The 15,366-nt window shown below is 37.6% G+C and overlaps 1 protein-coding gene across 3 annotated transcripts in view; it reads right to left on the reverse strand.

The window, feature by feature from the left end:
* The window catches only part of CTNNA3 (catenin alpha 3), a 544,923-nt gene that overhangs the window by 217,654 nt on the left and 311,903 nt on the right, over window positions 1–15,366 (reverse strand). For all 3 annotated transcript variants that reach the window (XM_075717289.1, XM_075717292.1, XM_075717291.1), the window contains one exon: window positions 11,180–11,332. In XM_075717289.1, the coding sequence (XP_075573404.1) occupies window positions 11,180–11,332 (153 nt within the window). The remainder of the gene's footprint in view (window positions 1–11,179; window positions 11,333–15,366) is intronic.

Here is a 15,366-nt window from a genome sequence, read left to right on the forward strand (position 1 = left end):
GGTCCATCTCTTAGCTAAATAGGAAAGGCTCTAAACCAACAAGCTAAAAAAATATTTATACTTAAATTTAAAATAATAAAGGTGCCAATCCCAGACTGCAGTCATTCCGCACACAATAATTTGATCATGTTTAAGTGGCAAAAAGCTATGAACTCTCCAGTGAAGGGGGCTTAAATGAATATCCCTTGTCCTTATTGTTGTGCTCTGCTATCCAGAGACAGAGACAACCTCCCTAGGTAAGGGCTCAGGAGCCCTATATTAAGCGAGGCGTGCCTGGACCCAAATTATAAAGCTGTGAAGCAAAGTTCTCCCAACACATTCAGGACATCAGTCTCATCTTTTTAAAAGCTAGCTTTAGAAGTAACTGAAGTAACAAGAGCCAGCAAGGTACTTTATTCAACATCTTAGGTTTGTTTTTTTTTTTTTCCATAAAGTGAATTAACTTTAAGATTCTGCCAGTGTTTGTATAGTTTATTCCTATGCATCTTGTATCTTGTTCAACTAGAAAATGAAAAAATATATTTTTATATATATTTTTTTTTTTTATAACTCAAGATTTTTTCTCCTTTACATCATTTAACTTCATTTTAAAAGAATGATTTCTTAAGGAGAATTCACCTTCAATAGACACGCTGGATTTCCTGCACTGGAAATCTTTATATTAACTGGCAAACTTGTTTTTTAACAACACTCTGTATGTCCTGCATGCCTTTGCTGTTCTATATCAACACATTACAGCATTGATGCACTTAAATGTATGTGCTGCCTGTTACTGTCCATTGTTGTAACAGAGTCAACCTTAGAAATCCTAATTCCTAGAAGCCACCATTGTCATATTGGAATACAGCCCAAACTGAAAAACACAAGGGCAAGAATTAGGCAATAGGCTAAACCCTCAGGTTTATCAGAGTGGTAGATCTGAAGTCAGTGTTACTAGATCAAACTACAGAGACTATGATGTATCCATGTACTGAGAGATGAAGAACACAAAGCTCACTTCATTGCCTCCACTTCTCCTATTAAATCTCTCAGCCTCTGCTTGGTGCAGCTGACCTTTAAACACTGCAGTGGGAGATTTGCATCTGTGCCAAAAGAAAAGATAATCAGGATTCTTCCCTGCTCCTATCACATTCCTTTTTTAATCTCAAGTTCACCCAGCCTATCACTCCTCCTCTCAGAAAGCATTACATCTCTTTGATAGATCAGCTCAGGAGAACAGCCTGTCAGCTTTCCCAAACAAGAAATTTCTAGTTACAGAGGACCTGCATTTTTCCTCGTGTAGATATGACATTTCAGTCTTCCTTTTTACCTACTTTTGTTCACTTTTACGTACTTGTTCTCTCAATATCAGAATTTGTTTTGGTCTTTGGTAGAAGTGAACCACAGGCCAGAACACCGTATTCACTAAAAACAGGCATGTCTTACAAGGGACTATAAAATACAACCAAGTCCCCTAAGGCTTTTCATTATTATTTTTGTTATAATTTTCATAATTTTAAATAGTGTTTATATTCAGAGCTAATTTTGAAATTTCCTAGAAGACAAGACTGTTTGAAAATGTTTCCATATAATCAAATATTTCAATGAGATTTGCAATTTAATTGTAACATTTTAAATTAAAAGGCATTTCAAAGCAAAACCTAAATGTGTGAAATCTCACAGCAGTTAATCTTCATTTTTAGAAATATTTTTCTCAAAATTGCTGCATTATAATAAGGAATTCCAATTAACAACAAGCATTTTCTAACAGAAACACATCTTCTGGGAATTTATTTTAGTCAAGGCTCACAGACAAAGACATAGACTACAGACAGGATCTTAACACAAATCTGGTTGCTTTTTTCATTCTGCAATATATCCTAGTTTTTCAATGTCACAAAATCAACATTCAGACTGACAGATATTTGATGCAGAATATGAGCAATATAAGGCTCTGCAGCCTAGAATAACCTCCATCTGGAGAATGTTTAATGTGACCTTTGGTACTCATGAAAATACTTCAGCTGCTGAGTGTCCATTTCATATGTGGGAAGCGTTCAATATAATAGCCAAAGTGGGCATTTTAATGTTTTTTTCTTTTTACTATGTAACTGGGACATTTCACTTCCTCCATATATCTGAAGATACTATTCACATTTACAACTAAGAGATTCTGTTTTGTGCAATTATTGTGCAGCTATAATAGTGCAAAGATGTTAACCAAGGTATCTCAAACACTTTGCCACTGAGCTTTTCAAATACTAGCACTGTCCACAAAGCACCAGCTAATATTCCTGATAAGTGTGGCTAACATCCTAAGTGTATGCATTTTTTAACAGAAGCTAGAACCTCTAGGGTAAGAGCACAGAGTAGTTAATAAACTCAGAAGAGAGAAACATAAGAAAACAAGGAAGAAGATATTACCTGTAGTTGCTACTACCTTTCGAAACATCATCGCCCCAGATCTGGTGTGGTATTTAGTCTTTCCATTTCACTGATGTTTTGTACTTCACTGAATTTATAGACATACTTCTGAACTGTATTATATTGTTATGTCTTAAATCAATTTTTAAAGGAAAGACTGTAACTTCCAAATGCTAGTTCAGAAGATATTTGTAAGAGATATTAATCATCAAGCTGATTTACAAATGTAACTGGCCTATAAAGATAGTTTGTTTCTTAAATTACAATATGAGCAATTAGTCAGTGTAGCAGGCAATTTAGCTTAGCTCAATTAACATTTCATATTCAAAGACAAAAAAAAAGTATGTTCTTTCTCAAGACCTATTGTTTCCATTTGAGAAGTTTTCATTTTCAGATTAAAATAGAAACCACAGAATTCTGTGGTCTTGATATTTCAAGTAGTACTTCTAATTTCCATATCAAATTCATTCTTGGAGAAACCTTTGTGAGAAGACGAACTTTTGTTTTTATAATGTCCAACTTGGTCTACTGTATTTATATACAAAACAGTATTATAACCTACTATGCAAACATCCTGGATCTTTCAAAAAAAGATACAAAAAATGCACTGAAGAACAGGATGCACCTGATTAAAAACTGCTGTACGGACCATAAGAAAATGCAACATAATGTATTTCTCAAAACAGACCAACACCCACCTTTCAAGGTACAATTCATCTCACCTCACTTCAGCTATCTAGAAATTAGACATTGAGACTAAAAAGAGTCATTTAGTCAAAGGAGAGACAAGCACTTAATATAAGCAAGATAAATCTTCAGGAAATCTTTATCTTGGATTAAGAGTAAACAGGGTAAATAAGGTTTTAAATTGAAAAAACACCAACACAATCAAATCTCAGAATCCCAACCTGATTTTTTCAACTTTGAAAAAAGACAAAGCAAGCAAAATGACAAGTTAAATGATACTGGTAGGTATGGGAGGCAGAGGTGGGTCAGTATTGTTAGTTTATGTTTTAATTTGAGCAGACAAGTAAATGCTTAAACTGGAAATAACAAGAAAATATCAACGGTTTCTTTTACATAAAAACAGACTTACATCCTAATCCTGTAACATCAAAATCATTGCATTAGTTATCACCATTGGACTTGCTGGCTGCAATACTAAAATTGATTTTTATGTGACTGGAGAACTGATTACACAAATATACAGGGCTTTGTGAAACAAGGAGCTCCTAGACAAACTCAAACTCAAAAAGGCAGCCTACAGAGGGTGGAAGCCAGGACAGGTAGCCTGGGAGGAATACAGAGAAATTGTCTGAGCAGCCACGGATCAGGTTAGGATACCTAAAGCCCTGACAGAATTAAATCAAGGGCAACAAGAAAAGCTTCTACACGTATATCAGTGATAAAAGGAAGACTAGGGAAAACATGGGCCCTCTCCAGAAGGAAAAGGGAGACCTGGTTACCCAGAATATGGAGAAGGCTGAGGTACTCAACAACTTTTTTGCCTCAGCCTTCACCACCAAGTGCTCAAGCCACACCACCCAAGCCACGGAAGGCAAAGGCAGGGACTGGGAGAATGAAGAACCGCCCACCGTAGCAGAAGATCAGGTTTGACACCATCTAAGGAACCTGAAGGTGCACGAGCCCATGCGACCTGATGAGACGCATCCACGGATCCTGAGGGAACTGGCGGATGAAGCTCCTAAGCCACTATCCATCGTATTTGAGAAGTTGTTGCAGGCCGGTGAAGTTCCCACTGACTGGGAAAGGGGTAACATAACCCCCATGTTTAAAAAGGGGAAAAAAAGGAAGACTGGGGGAACTACAGGCCACTCAGTCTCACCTCTGTGCCCGGCAAGATCATGGAGCAGATCCTCCAGGAAACTACGCTGAAGGCACATGGAAAATAAGGAGGTAACTGGCGACAGCCAACATGGCTTCACTGAGGGCAAATCGTGCCTCACAAATTTGGTGGCCTTCTACAATGGGCTTACAGTGTTGGTGGATAAGGGAAGAGCAAGTGACATCATCTACCTGGACTTGTGCAAAGCATTTGACACTGTCCCACATGACACCCCTGTCTCTAAACTGGACACACATGGATTTGATGGATGGACCACTCAGTGGGTAAGGAACTGGCTGGATGGTCACACTCAAAGAGTTGTGGTCAACGGCCCGATGTCCAAGTGGAGACCAGTGACAAGTGGCGCTCCCCAGGGGTCGGTATTGGGACCAGCACTGTTTATCATCTTTGTCGGTGACATGGACAGTGGGATCAAGCGCACCCTCAGCACCACTGCCGATGACACCAAGCTTGGGGTGGGGATGCCATCCAGAGGGACCTTGACAGGCTTGAGAGGTGGGCCCATGTGAACCTCATGAAGTTCAACAAGGCCAAGCACAAGGTTCTGCACACGGGTCAGGGCAATCCCAAGCACAAACACAGGCTGGGCAGAGAATGGATTGACAGCAGCCCTGCCGAGAAGGGCTGGGAGGTATTTGTTGATGAGAAGCTCAACGTGACCCAGCAATGTGTGCTGGCAGCCCAGAAAGCCAACCATCTCCTGGGCTGCATCAGAAGAAGCGTGGCCAGCAGGTCAAGGGAGGTGATTCTGCCCCTCTACTCCGCTCTCGTGAGACCCCACCCACAGTACTGCAGTCAGCTCTGGGGCCCCCAACATAAGAAGGACATGGACCTGTTGGAGCAGCTCCAGAGGAGGGACGCGAAGATGATCAGAGGGATGGAGCACCTCTCCTATGAAGACAGGATGAGAGAGTTGGGCTTGTTCTGCTTGGAGAAGAGAAGGCTCCGGGGGAGATCTTATAGCAGCCTTCCAGTACCTGAAGGGGGCTTATAAAAAAGGTGAAGAGATTTCTTTTTTTTTTACCGGGGCCTGTAGTGATAGGACAAGGGGTAATGGCTTTAAACTGGAAGAGGGGAGATTGAGAGTAGATATGAAGGAATTTTTCACTATGAGGGTGGTGAGGCACTGGAACAGGTTGCCCAGAGACATTGTGGGTGCCCCATCCCTGGAAGCAGTGAAGGCCAAGTTGGACGGGGCTTTGAGCAACCTGGTCTAGTGGAAGGTGTCCCTGACCATGGCAGGGGCACTGGACCTAGATGATCTTTAAGGTCCCTTCCAACCCAAACCATTCTATAAGTCTATGATTCTATGACCAGATTCAGAAATTTATTTTGCAAATTTCTGCAATCAAGTGAAATATCATGGAGGGAAAACTAAACACTGATAGTTTTATCAATATAGCAACAGCAGCATCATTTACAACTGACAGAGTCATAGAATAACAGTGGATATTAACATTTACAAAGGACATATTAGAGTAGGTAATAAAACTATGCTGATTCAAATTATGGCTCACTGATTATTTTGAGAATGCAATATCATCTCTTTCTTACAATATGTTTTCCTGTCTCCATTTTTAAATTGGTATTACCAAATTCATCATTGCTGCAACACTAACATCATCACCTGAGGTCAACGACGTTGCTCTGAAGCCTCGTAGGTGTGTGGAACATGTTCAGCTGGAACAGTGTGTTTGACAGGATAGAGCTGATTCGCTATTTTTTAAAGAGGAGGCTTACTGAAGTTGAACTCATGACTGGATTCAGGAAAAGCTACATTTTTTAAAAATCCTGTTTCCTTAGTTTGGAGATAATTAAACTTCAGCAGACAGTACATACAGCTGATTTTATATAGCACGTATCTTCAGGAGCAAAAAGTTACCTTTATATTATGAAAAGGAAATAGCCACAAAGGTTTCTTATGCCATAAATGTCTTTTAGGAGACCAATGTTAAAATCAAGCAAAACCAGACAGACCTGTTTCCATACATGGAGGCAGTAGAAGAATGCCCTCCCTGAGGTTGCCAAGAAAGAGCTAGACTATTAATTGTACCATGTATGCAGTACTGAGATCCAGGTATGTGGATCCTACGACTCCTCCAAGAATCAGGGTGGCTGAGTAACCAGTAATTCTCAGCTGATACAGATAGATTAGCATCACTTTTTTCAACCTCAGGAACAAATCAGCAGGAAAATGGGAGAAAGGCACAAGCCAGAAATTTTGTTGTGGTCACAGTGTCTGCATTAACTTTTAATTAGGTTTTTTTATGCATCATTTACCAAGTTATTCAGCGTAGTAAATAAAAGAACTAATGAAGATTTGCAGAAGGACCTCATGGTACTAGATGACTAGATGATAACACAGAAGGTGAAATTCAGTCTAGAGAGATACAAGGTGAGTCATTTTGGAGAAAAATCATCCAGGATTACACATATATGATGGACCTCAGCAGACTAGTACTAATCAGGAATAAGATTTTGGGATTACCATATATACTTTCTGTGAAAGTTGCAGTTTAGTGTTCAGCAGTCGTCTGAGAAGAAACACTGTTAGGAATTAAACAGATGTGGAAACAGAGAACATCATGAAATAATCTTGACTATCTTGAATAGCATGCACAGTTCTGACCTACCACCTCATGAGCTGGAAGGTGCTAGAAAAGTTACAGGGAAGGTAGCAAGGTGATGCTTTTATGGCTTCCAAACAAGGAAAATTTAAAAAGACCGGAAATACTCAACTTGGAAAACAGACAATTGAAGGAGGATTTGACAGAGGTCTGTAAGTGGCACAGAGAAGGAAAATAGGGACTGGTGCTCACTGTCTCTTCTGATACAAGAATTCAGGCACAGCAAATGAAATAAATGATCATGTGGAGGTTTCATGGATACTTCTCCACACAAGACATAGTCAAGCTGTGAAATTCTTTACCATAGGATGTTATGGATATCAGAGATTTACAGTGGGCTCAGATCCACACCTATGGTGTTTTACATTCAGAAAAAAACGACAGTGAGAACGTAAATGTTTTTTTTTTTTTTCTTAGCTTTTGTTCTCCAAGACAAAAACCAGGGATTGTCAGCATCTGAGATGGTTTTCATGTCTCAATGCTTGCAAGCAGCTTCACTGTGTCCTATGTTCCATAAAGGCTGTTAGCAGCTGACAAAAGAAAAAACTTTTTTCTTCTAATAAATAAGATATTTTGTATTTAACAATATGGTCAGTCTTGCTTGCATCACTGGCCTTTGCTTTATCATTTGGTGCCCATGATCCATCCAACTCCTTGGATGTCACAATGACATGTAGATGCTAAAACTGCCTTCATAGTTATACTACAATTGTCTGACGTCTCATCTACCTCACCTGCCAGCCTCCTCTAGTTACTGTCGTATGCCATTTTTTGCAACAATTTTTTCTTAGTTGTTTAGCTTTCAAAATATGTTACCTTCAACAATTGTCTCTGTTAGTATTCCATAGCCAGGTATCTGGCCACCATGATCTTGCACTTCAATACTTGACTTAAGTTATTCTCAGTCACAGAGATCAAGCCCAATTCTGCAATAGCGTACATGAGCTAGCGTACATGAGCTTATATCTGGTAACCTCAACGTTGTAAGGGGATTTGTTTGTTGGCTTTTATAACAGAGAAGGAAATAAATAACCAAGGAATGAATGCGAAGACTCTCCTGCAAACATGCAAATCATAACTGTCATTTAAGAACCTTCTAATAAAATACAAAGATGCTTGACAACTTTCTCATAAACTCTAGAAATGTTGTACAGGGTTGGATCTTGAATTAATCTGTCATCCAACTCAAAATCTTACAGATGGCAGACAACACCATGTTATGAAACATATCCCTGGCAAAAGGCTGGGCAGCTGTCCCAAAGGGGACAGGTGATGTTTATACATAGGAAGTTTCACCAAGAAAAAGTAAATTCCTTGATAAATAGATGGATAATAGAAGTAGCAAGGATTCAAAGCCAACTCATCTCCTTTCTATCTGTTCTGTCCTTCTTGCAGAATCAGGCTCCCTGGTTAGCTATACCTGATTTCTATGGACTATCTATCCATTACCCATGGTGCCATGTTCAGTTGGAAACCAAGCTCCATACGTATTTGCCACTTCTCAGTTTCTGAAGTATATGTATATTTCTAAAGTACATATACTTGTGAAAACTAAGATTAGTAAGATCTAAGCCTATCTGTTATATTCCTTGACAAATTAAAGCAACAGTGCAGTGCTCTACTACTGACAATTTAAAAATATATATATGTTCTCAGGTTAACAGGTTTTAGGCCACTGAAAACCAAAATATGCTTCCAATTTACAGCTCTAATGTATTTAAATGCTATTCCATTTATATCAGCTGAATTGGTATTACACTTTCCACAAAACAGCTGCCATAATTATTTTTCTTTGCTGATGCTGTTGGAAATGACTGAATTTTTCTTAAAATTCAGACAAATCTGTTTATATATACAAAGCCCTTTTATGGCCACTTGCTTAGCTGTTAATACTTTTTCATTTTTGTTTTGTTTTACGTCTGACAGCCTAGCAGTTGACGGATGCAGTCCAGCTACTATCTAATCAATTTGCTGGAGAGTTTAGCAGTACAGTTTCTCAAAAAGCCATCAATCAAGCTCTCACTTAGAGATACTGGTAAGTGTATTAAACCAATATAAGTAACTTTTAAATAAGGTACTTCAGTTCTAGTAGATATCCAGAAGGTAACTTCAATTTTATCTTACAATACTTTTCAATAGCAGCATATGATATAAGCACCAGTAAAGCGACAATTTGGAACAACTAATTCAACAATAGGAGGTGGCACTGTGTGCAGCCTCTCTGAAAGCCAGTTACTTAAAACATCTTTTAAAGTATGTTTTCTTCACTGTAGGCAGCATATTAAGTCACAGCATAAATATAAATATGTACACACACACTGTATAATTTACATACAGTAAGATCAGTCTATCATGTAATAGAACTCCTTTTATACAACTCATGAGACTCTTGCTTTTATCCCCTCACATGATTTGTTTATGATTTACTAATTTGCTTGTAAAATAAATATCTCTGATGTCCTCAGAATAATCTGGGTAAATGAATCTCCACTAGTATTTACATTCACGAACTATACACATACTTTCAGACTGCTCTGCTTAATAGCAGTTAAGTAATAAGTTTAGGTAAAAACACAGGGATCTGGAGTTAATCATTCAGTGAGGTGAACAAAGGCAGTCTCTGTAAGTTTTTGAGGCATCGCTGTCTAGTCTGGTTATCACTGCAGAAGGAACACTGTGAAATGGACTAATAATGTCTGTGCTGAAAAAGGACATTTGACTTTTTTTTCCCTCCGCCCCTCTCCTTTCTAGATAGAAACTATTCTGGAATTGCGAAACTTTGCTATAGTTTTTCCTGCGTCACTAAGGATAGCTATCTTCTGGGCAGTCTTATGTTCACAGGCAGCTGCTACATGTCCTTGTAGATTTTTTTTAGGCAGCGTATCTGTGCAACCATCAGCCCCTTTAATCACAAACCTACCCTGATGGCCAGCTACTCCTGGCATTTGGGAAACAAATTCAAACCCATGAAAGGAAATGAATATTGGATTTTTAGGTTCACATCTTCTAAATTGAATAATGATTTGGGTATTGCAGCTGACCTGGACTCAATTCCAAATTCAGTAAAGTTACCTGATCTTCAGAGATCACCTGTCCTTTCTAAAAAACAAGCCACTTCAGGCTGGTTTAGCTTCAGCTAAAAATAAAAAAAAACTTTAAAAACTTTGGGTTTGTGTTTTAGCTTTCATTTGATTTTGCAGTATGGTCAAAATAAGACGCTCTTGTAAATCAGAGAATAATAACTAGTCTTACGGTGTAACAACATGAACATGAAGAGAAATACAAATGCAATACCCTACTTTTACTTTAGCTGATACCTATTTGCCTTTCATTATCTGTAGATCACCCAAGATTAATGAATTCATTCTGAGCCAAACAGTTTTCCTAAGTAAATTTTCAGCCACAGAGTGAATTCATTGATTTTCCCCATTTTTGCATTACTGCACACAAAAGCACTAAAAGCTTTAAAGAAACCCACAAAAATTAGCAACACATTCCTTACGAGTACTTGAGATAATATTCCTGCAAAATCCATGACTTCAGTATTCCAGCAGTGTTTCAAGCTCCAGTCTAAATGAGTTTAAGTTAGTGAATATTTAGTCACATTTGCAGGACTGATTGTCCAACAAACTAAAATCTCCCCCCAGTTCTATGTGCAAATTTCTAAGTGAGAAAGAAGTATCATTTATAAGTAATAAAGAAGTATATCCTTTAGAAATGAATACTGAGTATACAATATATGCGAGTGAATTTATTCAGCGTATACACCAACATGCTTTCAGTCTGCTAGAGGGTTCATGGCTCTAAACTGTGTGTCAGACCACCATTTCCTCTTCAGCATATCATTACACAGGCTATAAACTTTCAAAGTGAGAAACCTGGCAAACAACTAACACTAATATGGTGTCTCACATAGTTTGGGTAGTAGTATTCTGAACACTTTGAGCTAATACTCCTTAGAGTCAAACATTTGATCAAGTTCCCACTGAATATCTTTGTGGAAAGGCTTACACCAATTTCTCAAATTAGAATTCCCCACCACCTAATTTCTATGCAATGAAATACTATATAAGTGCTGATAACCCACTATCGAAACCCCACTATCTTACTGCATGCCATTATATAAATATGGAGTATGTTTACTATTACCCTAGGCCATTTATGTATCCTTTCCTGAAGTGCCAGGCTTAATTGTTTTATGACATCTGCCAGCAAAGGAAATGTGCAGTGGCAAGTCACTTATACCATATATTCAAAAAAAGTGCAACTCCATCAAACGTACCTCCACAAGCCTGCTGGTATGTTCTCGAAATATAGCAGCATATTCCTTTATTTCTTTATCTCTTCCATTTTTAGCAGCTTCAATGAGAACTAAAAGTGGAACAGTGGTATCTAAGAAGGAGTCTGAGATGTGATCTATAATGGCTTTACGGAGCTGCAAAAGAAAGCATTACATTAGTATCTGCTAATTGGACTATTTATTAAAGTCTACTGTAATTATTGTCCATTAGTATTTTATAACACAAACATGTACGCACTGTATTCCTGCATTATTTGCAGGGTTATGTGTCTGAAACCTACTGTAGCTGCAATTTATCTATTACATAGAACACTCTATTTAATTTTAGGGACAATTTTAATATACCACTACCTAAATATGCATGTTTGTACGCATAGGCGTGTGTGTGTGTGAGTACGGATACATAAAACACTTAAACATGTACTAGTTCTCTTGAAATCAAGGGAGCCAAACAAATATTCACATTCTTTGATGAAGAGAATAGGCTACGTAAGTGATTCCACACATGCAAAATTACTGTTAGACCAAACCTAATGTCTCCTGGATATTCTCTCTTGAAGTTCAGATGCCAAGGGAGAAGGCTATTTCATTTTGCAAAGAAAATATTGATTTAATTATGTTTGTGCTCGCAAAATAGTCTACATCACGTTTTTATAATTGCAAAATTACCCGAATATTTTCTACCTTGTCGGAAAACCCAACAATACAGTTGGATTAGCAAAATGGTAGCCTTCATGATAATTATATCAATGAGATTACTGATTATGCCACCTGATAATAGATTAACAGAGCAAGAAGAACTATAAATGAGTCTGAAGTTCAATTTTCTCTATTTAAATTGATTGTTCTTGAACTTCTTACTTAAATTATTAAAGTGTAACGTTCTGCTACAAATTACCTCTCAAATTATGTTTCATATAAGCTTATAACTGATCATTGGGACATTACTTCACTTAAGAGGTTATTTTCCATGTTATAAACCTACACATGGCAATTGTTCATTTTAATCATAGAACACTACAAGAAATATACCAATTGTAACAAAACATGCAATGCAACTAAATTATCAAGTTCACTGAATTTCCTACTGCAAAAAATTATTTTTACAATATATATAAAAGATACTGATTGGAACAGAAAAGAACACAAAATGCTTTTAAGCTCTTACATGCTGACAGGTTTGTTGCCAAAGGACGTGTTTTCACTTAGCATTTTGCTCCAATGTATCTATGTGAAAACTCAGTAGAAGCAAAGAATCCTACAGCTAGAAAAATGCAAAAAAACCAATCTTTTTGATGCTGCTGTCCTTGTAGGTAGGGCAGTGAACATGCACAGCAGAAATGATAGTAGAGAAATCTGTTGATTATCAAGACAAGATTTGGATATGAATTCCACCACTAGCTTTTGGATAGCCTCACTGTCTAAAGCCAGCTCCCATTGATTCCCCAGGCACAAGGGACAGAAAAAACTTCAGATAAAATGCAGTTTAAGTTTATGTTTGGAATGTTTTTTTGTCTTCTAACTTACTGTATCTTACCGCATTAGGATATACTATCTGGATACATTGTATGTTCTCAAAAGTAATTTACAAAGGCTATGGGATCCCAATACAAAACTGGATTTTTCCTGTCATGTTCACATTCCCAGCTTTATTCAGGCTGGAATTTTAGATAATAAAAAGAAAGTGATAATAAAAAGTTTCACTACCAGGAACAAAATACATTGAACCTCCAGTACTGCGAAGTTACCTGTTAAAATTTCTGTGCTGGAAAAGTCCAACTGAAGAAAACAGCCATACTCACCTGCTTAAAATTAAGTACGTGAACGTGACCTTGAGGAATCGCAGTTTAAACATTAAGATTTCAATTTACAATAATCAGCAACAAAAAGCTGTGGAACCATATCCATGGCCAATGATTCATAATCTCCAAGAGAAATATTTTTGGGTTCTGCATAGCCCAGATCGTAGGACTTTTGCAGCCTTAATGTATTATTTGAGGACCAGTGACTGCAATGACCTTAGTCACATTTGTGGTGAGCTTGAGGCATACGATATTCAAACCAGCAGCCTAATTTTATCTCTCATCACATAATTCCTTGCTGTAGCTTTTTACTGGTTTGCTTGGTTTAATTAACCTTTCACATATAAATTATCATTATTATTCTGTTCTAAGAAATCCTCTATCCTGCAATTAAACAGTGAAACACATCTTCTTCAAAAAAAGATAATGCTGTGTCTTTGCTGAATACAAACGAGTTTGAAGTTATGTTCCTGTTTCGGCTATGCGAAGCAATACATAAAGCTGAAATTTTCAAAAGACGGCTTGTGTAGCATTAAAGAATAAATAAATACAATGCAGAACAAAGAAAGGGGAAAAAAAAAAAAAGAAAAAAGGAGTATCTGAAGCAATATCTATTTCTCTTCATCCTAATCATAACAATCATTTTTTCCATGACTCACTAAGTCTGTTTCTGACTCTGGCCACCTCTAGAGCAAAATGCTAAAAGCTAAGTAGCCATATAGGGAGACATATAAACAGCCAAAGAACAGCAGCAGTAGTGCCAGCAGGGAATACTAGGGAAGTTATTGTGCTATAATTAAAATTTTTCTCATATTTTTAAGTGAAAGAGACACCATCAGAAGAGGGAAAGCAGAGGGAGGATGATGTCTGAGAAATTGCTTTATTTTTAAGGCGCAAGGTCTTATTCTTACCCTTTGAGCACTGTTACAGAAGTGGAAGCATGGAGAGTTTTTGTTTTGATATCAAAGTGCATTAAAAATAACATAGAAATATGTTGTTTATAAAACATGGGGCCTAAGGTTGTCAAAAACAAACAGTGGAGGGTAGAGAAGAAAATCCCAGCAGCTGTTTGCAACACTATTAAACGTCAGTATCCTGATGAGTACAGAAAACTGTATTTGCCTCTATTTGCCTATTGCCTCACATGACTACACTGGCAGAAGTCCTGGAAGAATTAAATTTTAGTTATTATTGTGGGATCTCTCTTTCCTGTTTCAAAGGGGTGCCAGGAAGGCAATCTCCTTTGTGTTCAGAAAAAGCTATCCATGATGAAGCAGCAACATAGAAATATCAGAATATCATCAGGAATAACATTTATAGAAAAAAACAACCAACCAAAACTGCAGAACAACCATAGGAGCAACATCTGTGCAGTCCATTCACGGTATGCTGGGAAACAACTGGGAGCTAAGAACCGAGTATGGTAATTTCTCAGAATTAGAAATTGGAATTAATAGGCAATTCCTTCCTAAATATTCATACAGCTCTACTGGGCAGGGAAGCAGTGATCTAGGTAAAACTGCACACACAGAAATGAGGTGCACATCTCTGGCACAATACAAGTGAAAATCAAAACAAAACAGAATAGTTTAAAATCCCCACAAGTACTGGCCAAGTTCCTGAAGCGAATACAAATCATTTCATTTGAAAAGCCAGAGATTTTTACAGCTTCCAAAATACACTGTTCTTGAGATAGCTACTTTTGCCTTCAAGTCTTGCCAGATACAAGCCTTCCTTCACTTTAATTAGTGAGGTCTACAAAGATAGTCCATAGGAGCCCATGGCATAACCCACAACCAGGTGGTGACTGGGCCAGCATTTAAATGATGGTTTTGTTTATTGTGCACTACACTGAAGAGATTTCAAAAATACAACTTCATAAGGTTTCATCTTCAACCCTGATTTTGCAGATGCAATCCCAATAATTGACTGAAAGCAGAGTACATTGTGCACACCATAGCCCCGAATCCACTACGACTGCTTCATGTAATACCAGTACACAGTATCATTCAAAAAAATGTTAAGTATTATAAAAGCTGTAAGAGTAGACCAAACAACAATTTTCATGTTTCTAGCAAAAGTCCTGGGAGACAGAATAATGAATGTTCATAAGTGAAAGCAAGTAAGACTACTGCAATATCTGCAGGCACAGAACTCAGGATTTCATGTTTCCCAGATTAGGAATTAGACATGCAGTAAGCATTCTTCCCAGAAGAATTCTTATGCAATTCACATGTATGCACACAGAATTGGAGGAAGTAGATTAAATATTTCTCATAAATACCTTCCAGTAGAAAATGTCAAGAAGCCATAGAGCTACTCTGGTTAGAGAAAACTATTGGTTCTAGATTGACTATAAATCGGGCA

This window comes from Pelecanus crispus, chromosome 10, assembly GCF_030463565.1.
Source record: "Pelecanus crispus isolate bPelCri1 chromosome 10, bPelCri1.pri, whole genome shotgun sequence".
NCBI classification, from domain to species: domain Eukaryota; kingdom Metazoa; phylum Chordata; class Aves; order Pelecaniformes; family Pelecanidae; genus Pelecanus; species Pelecanus crispus.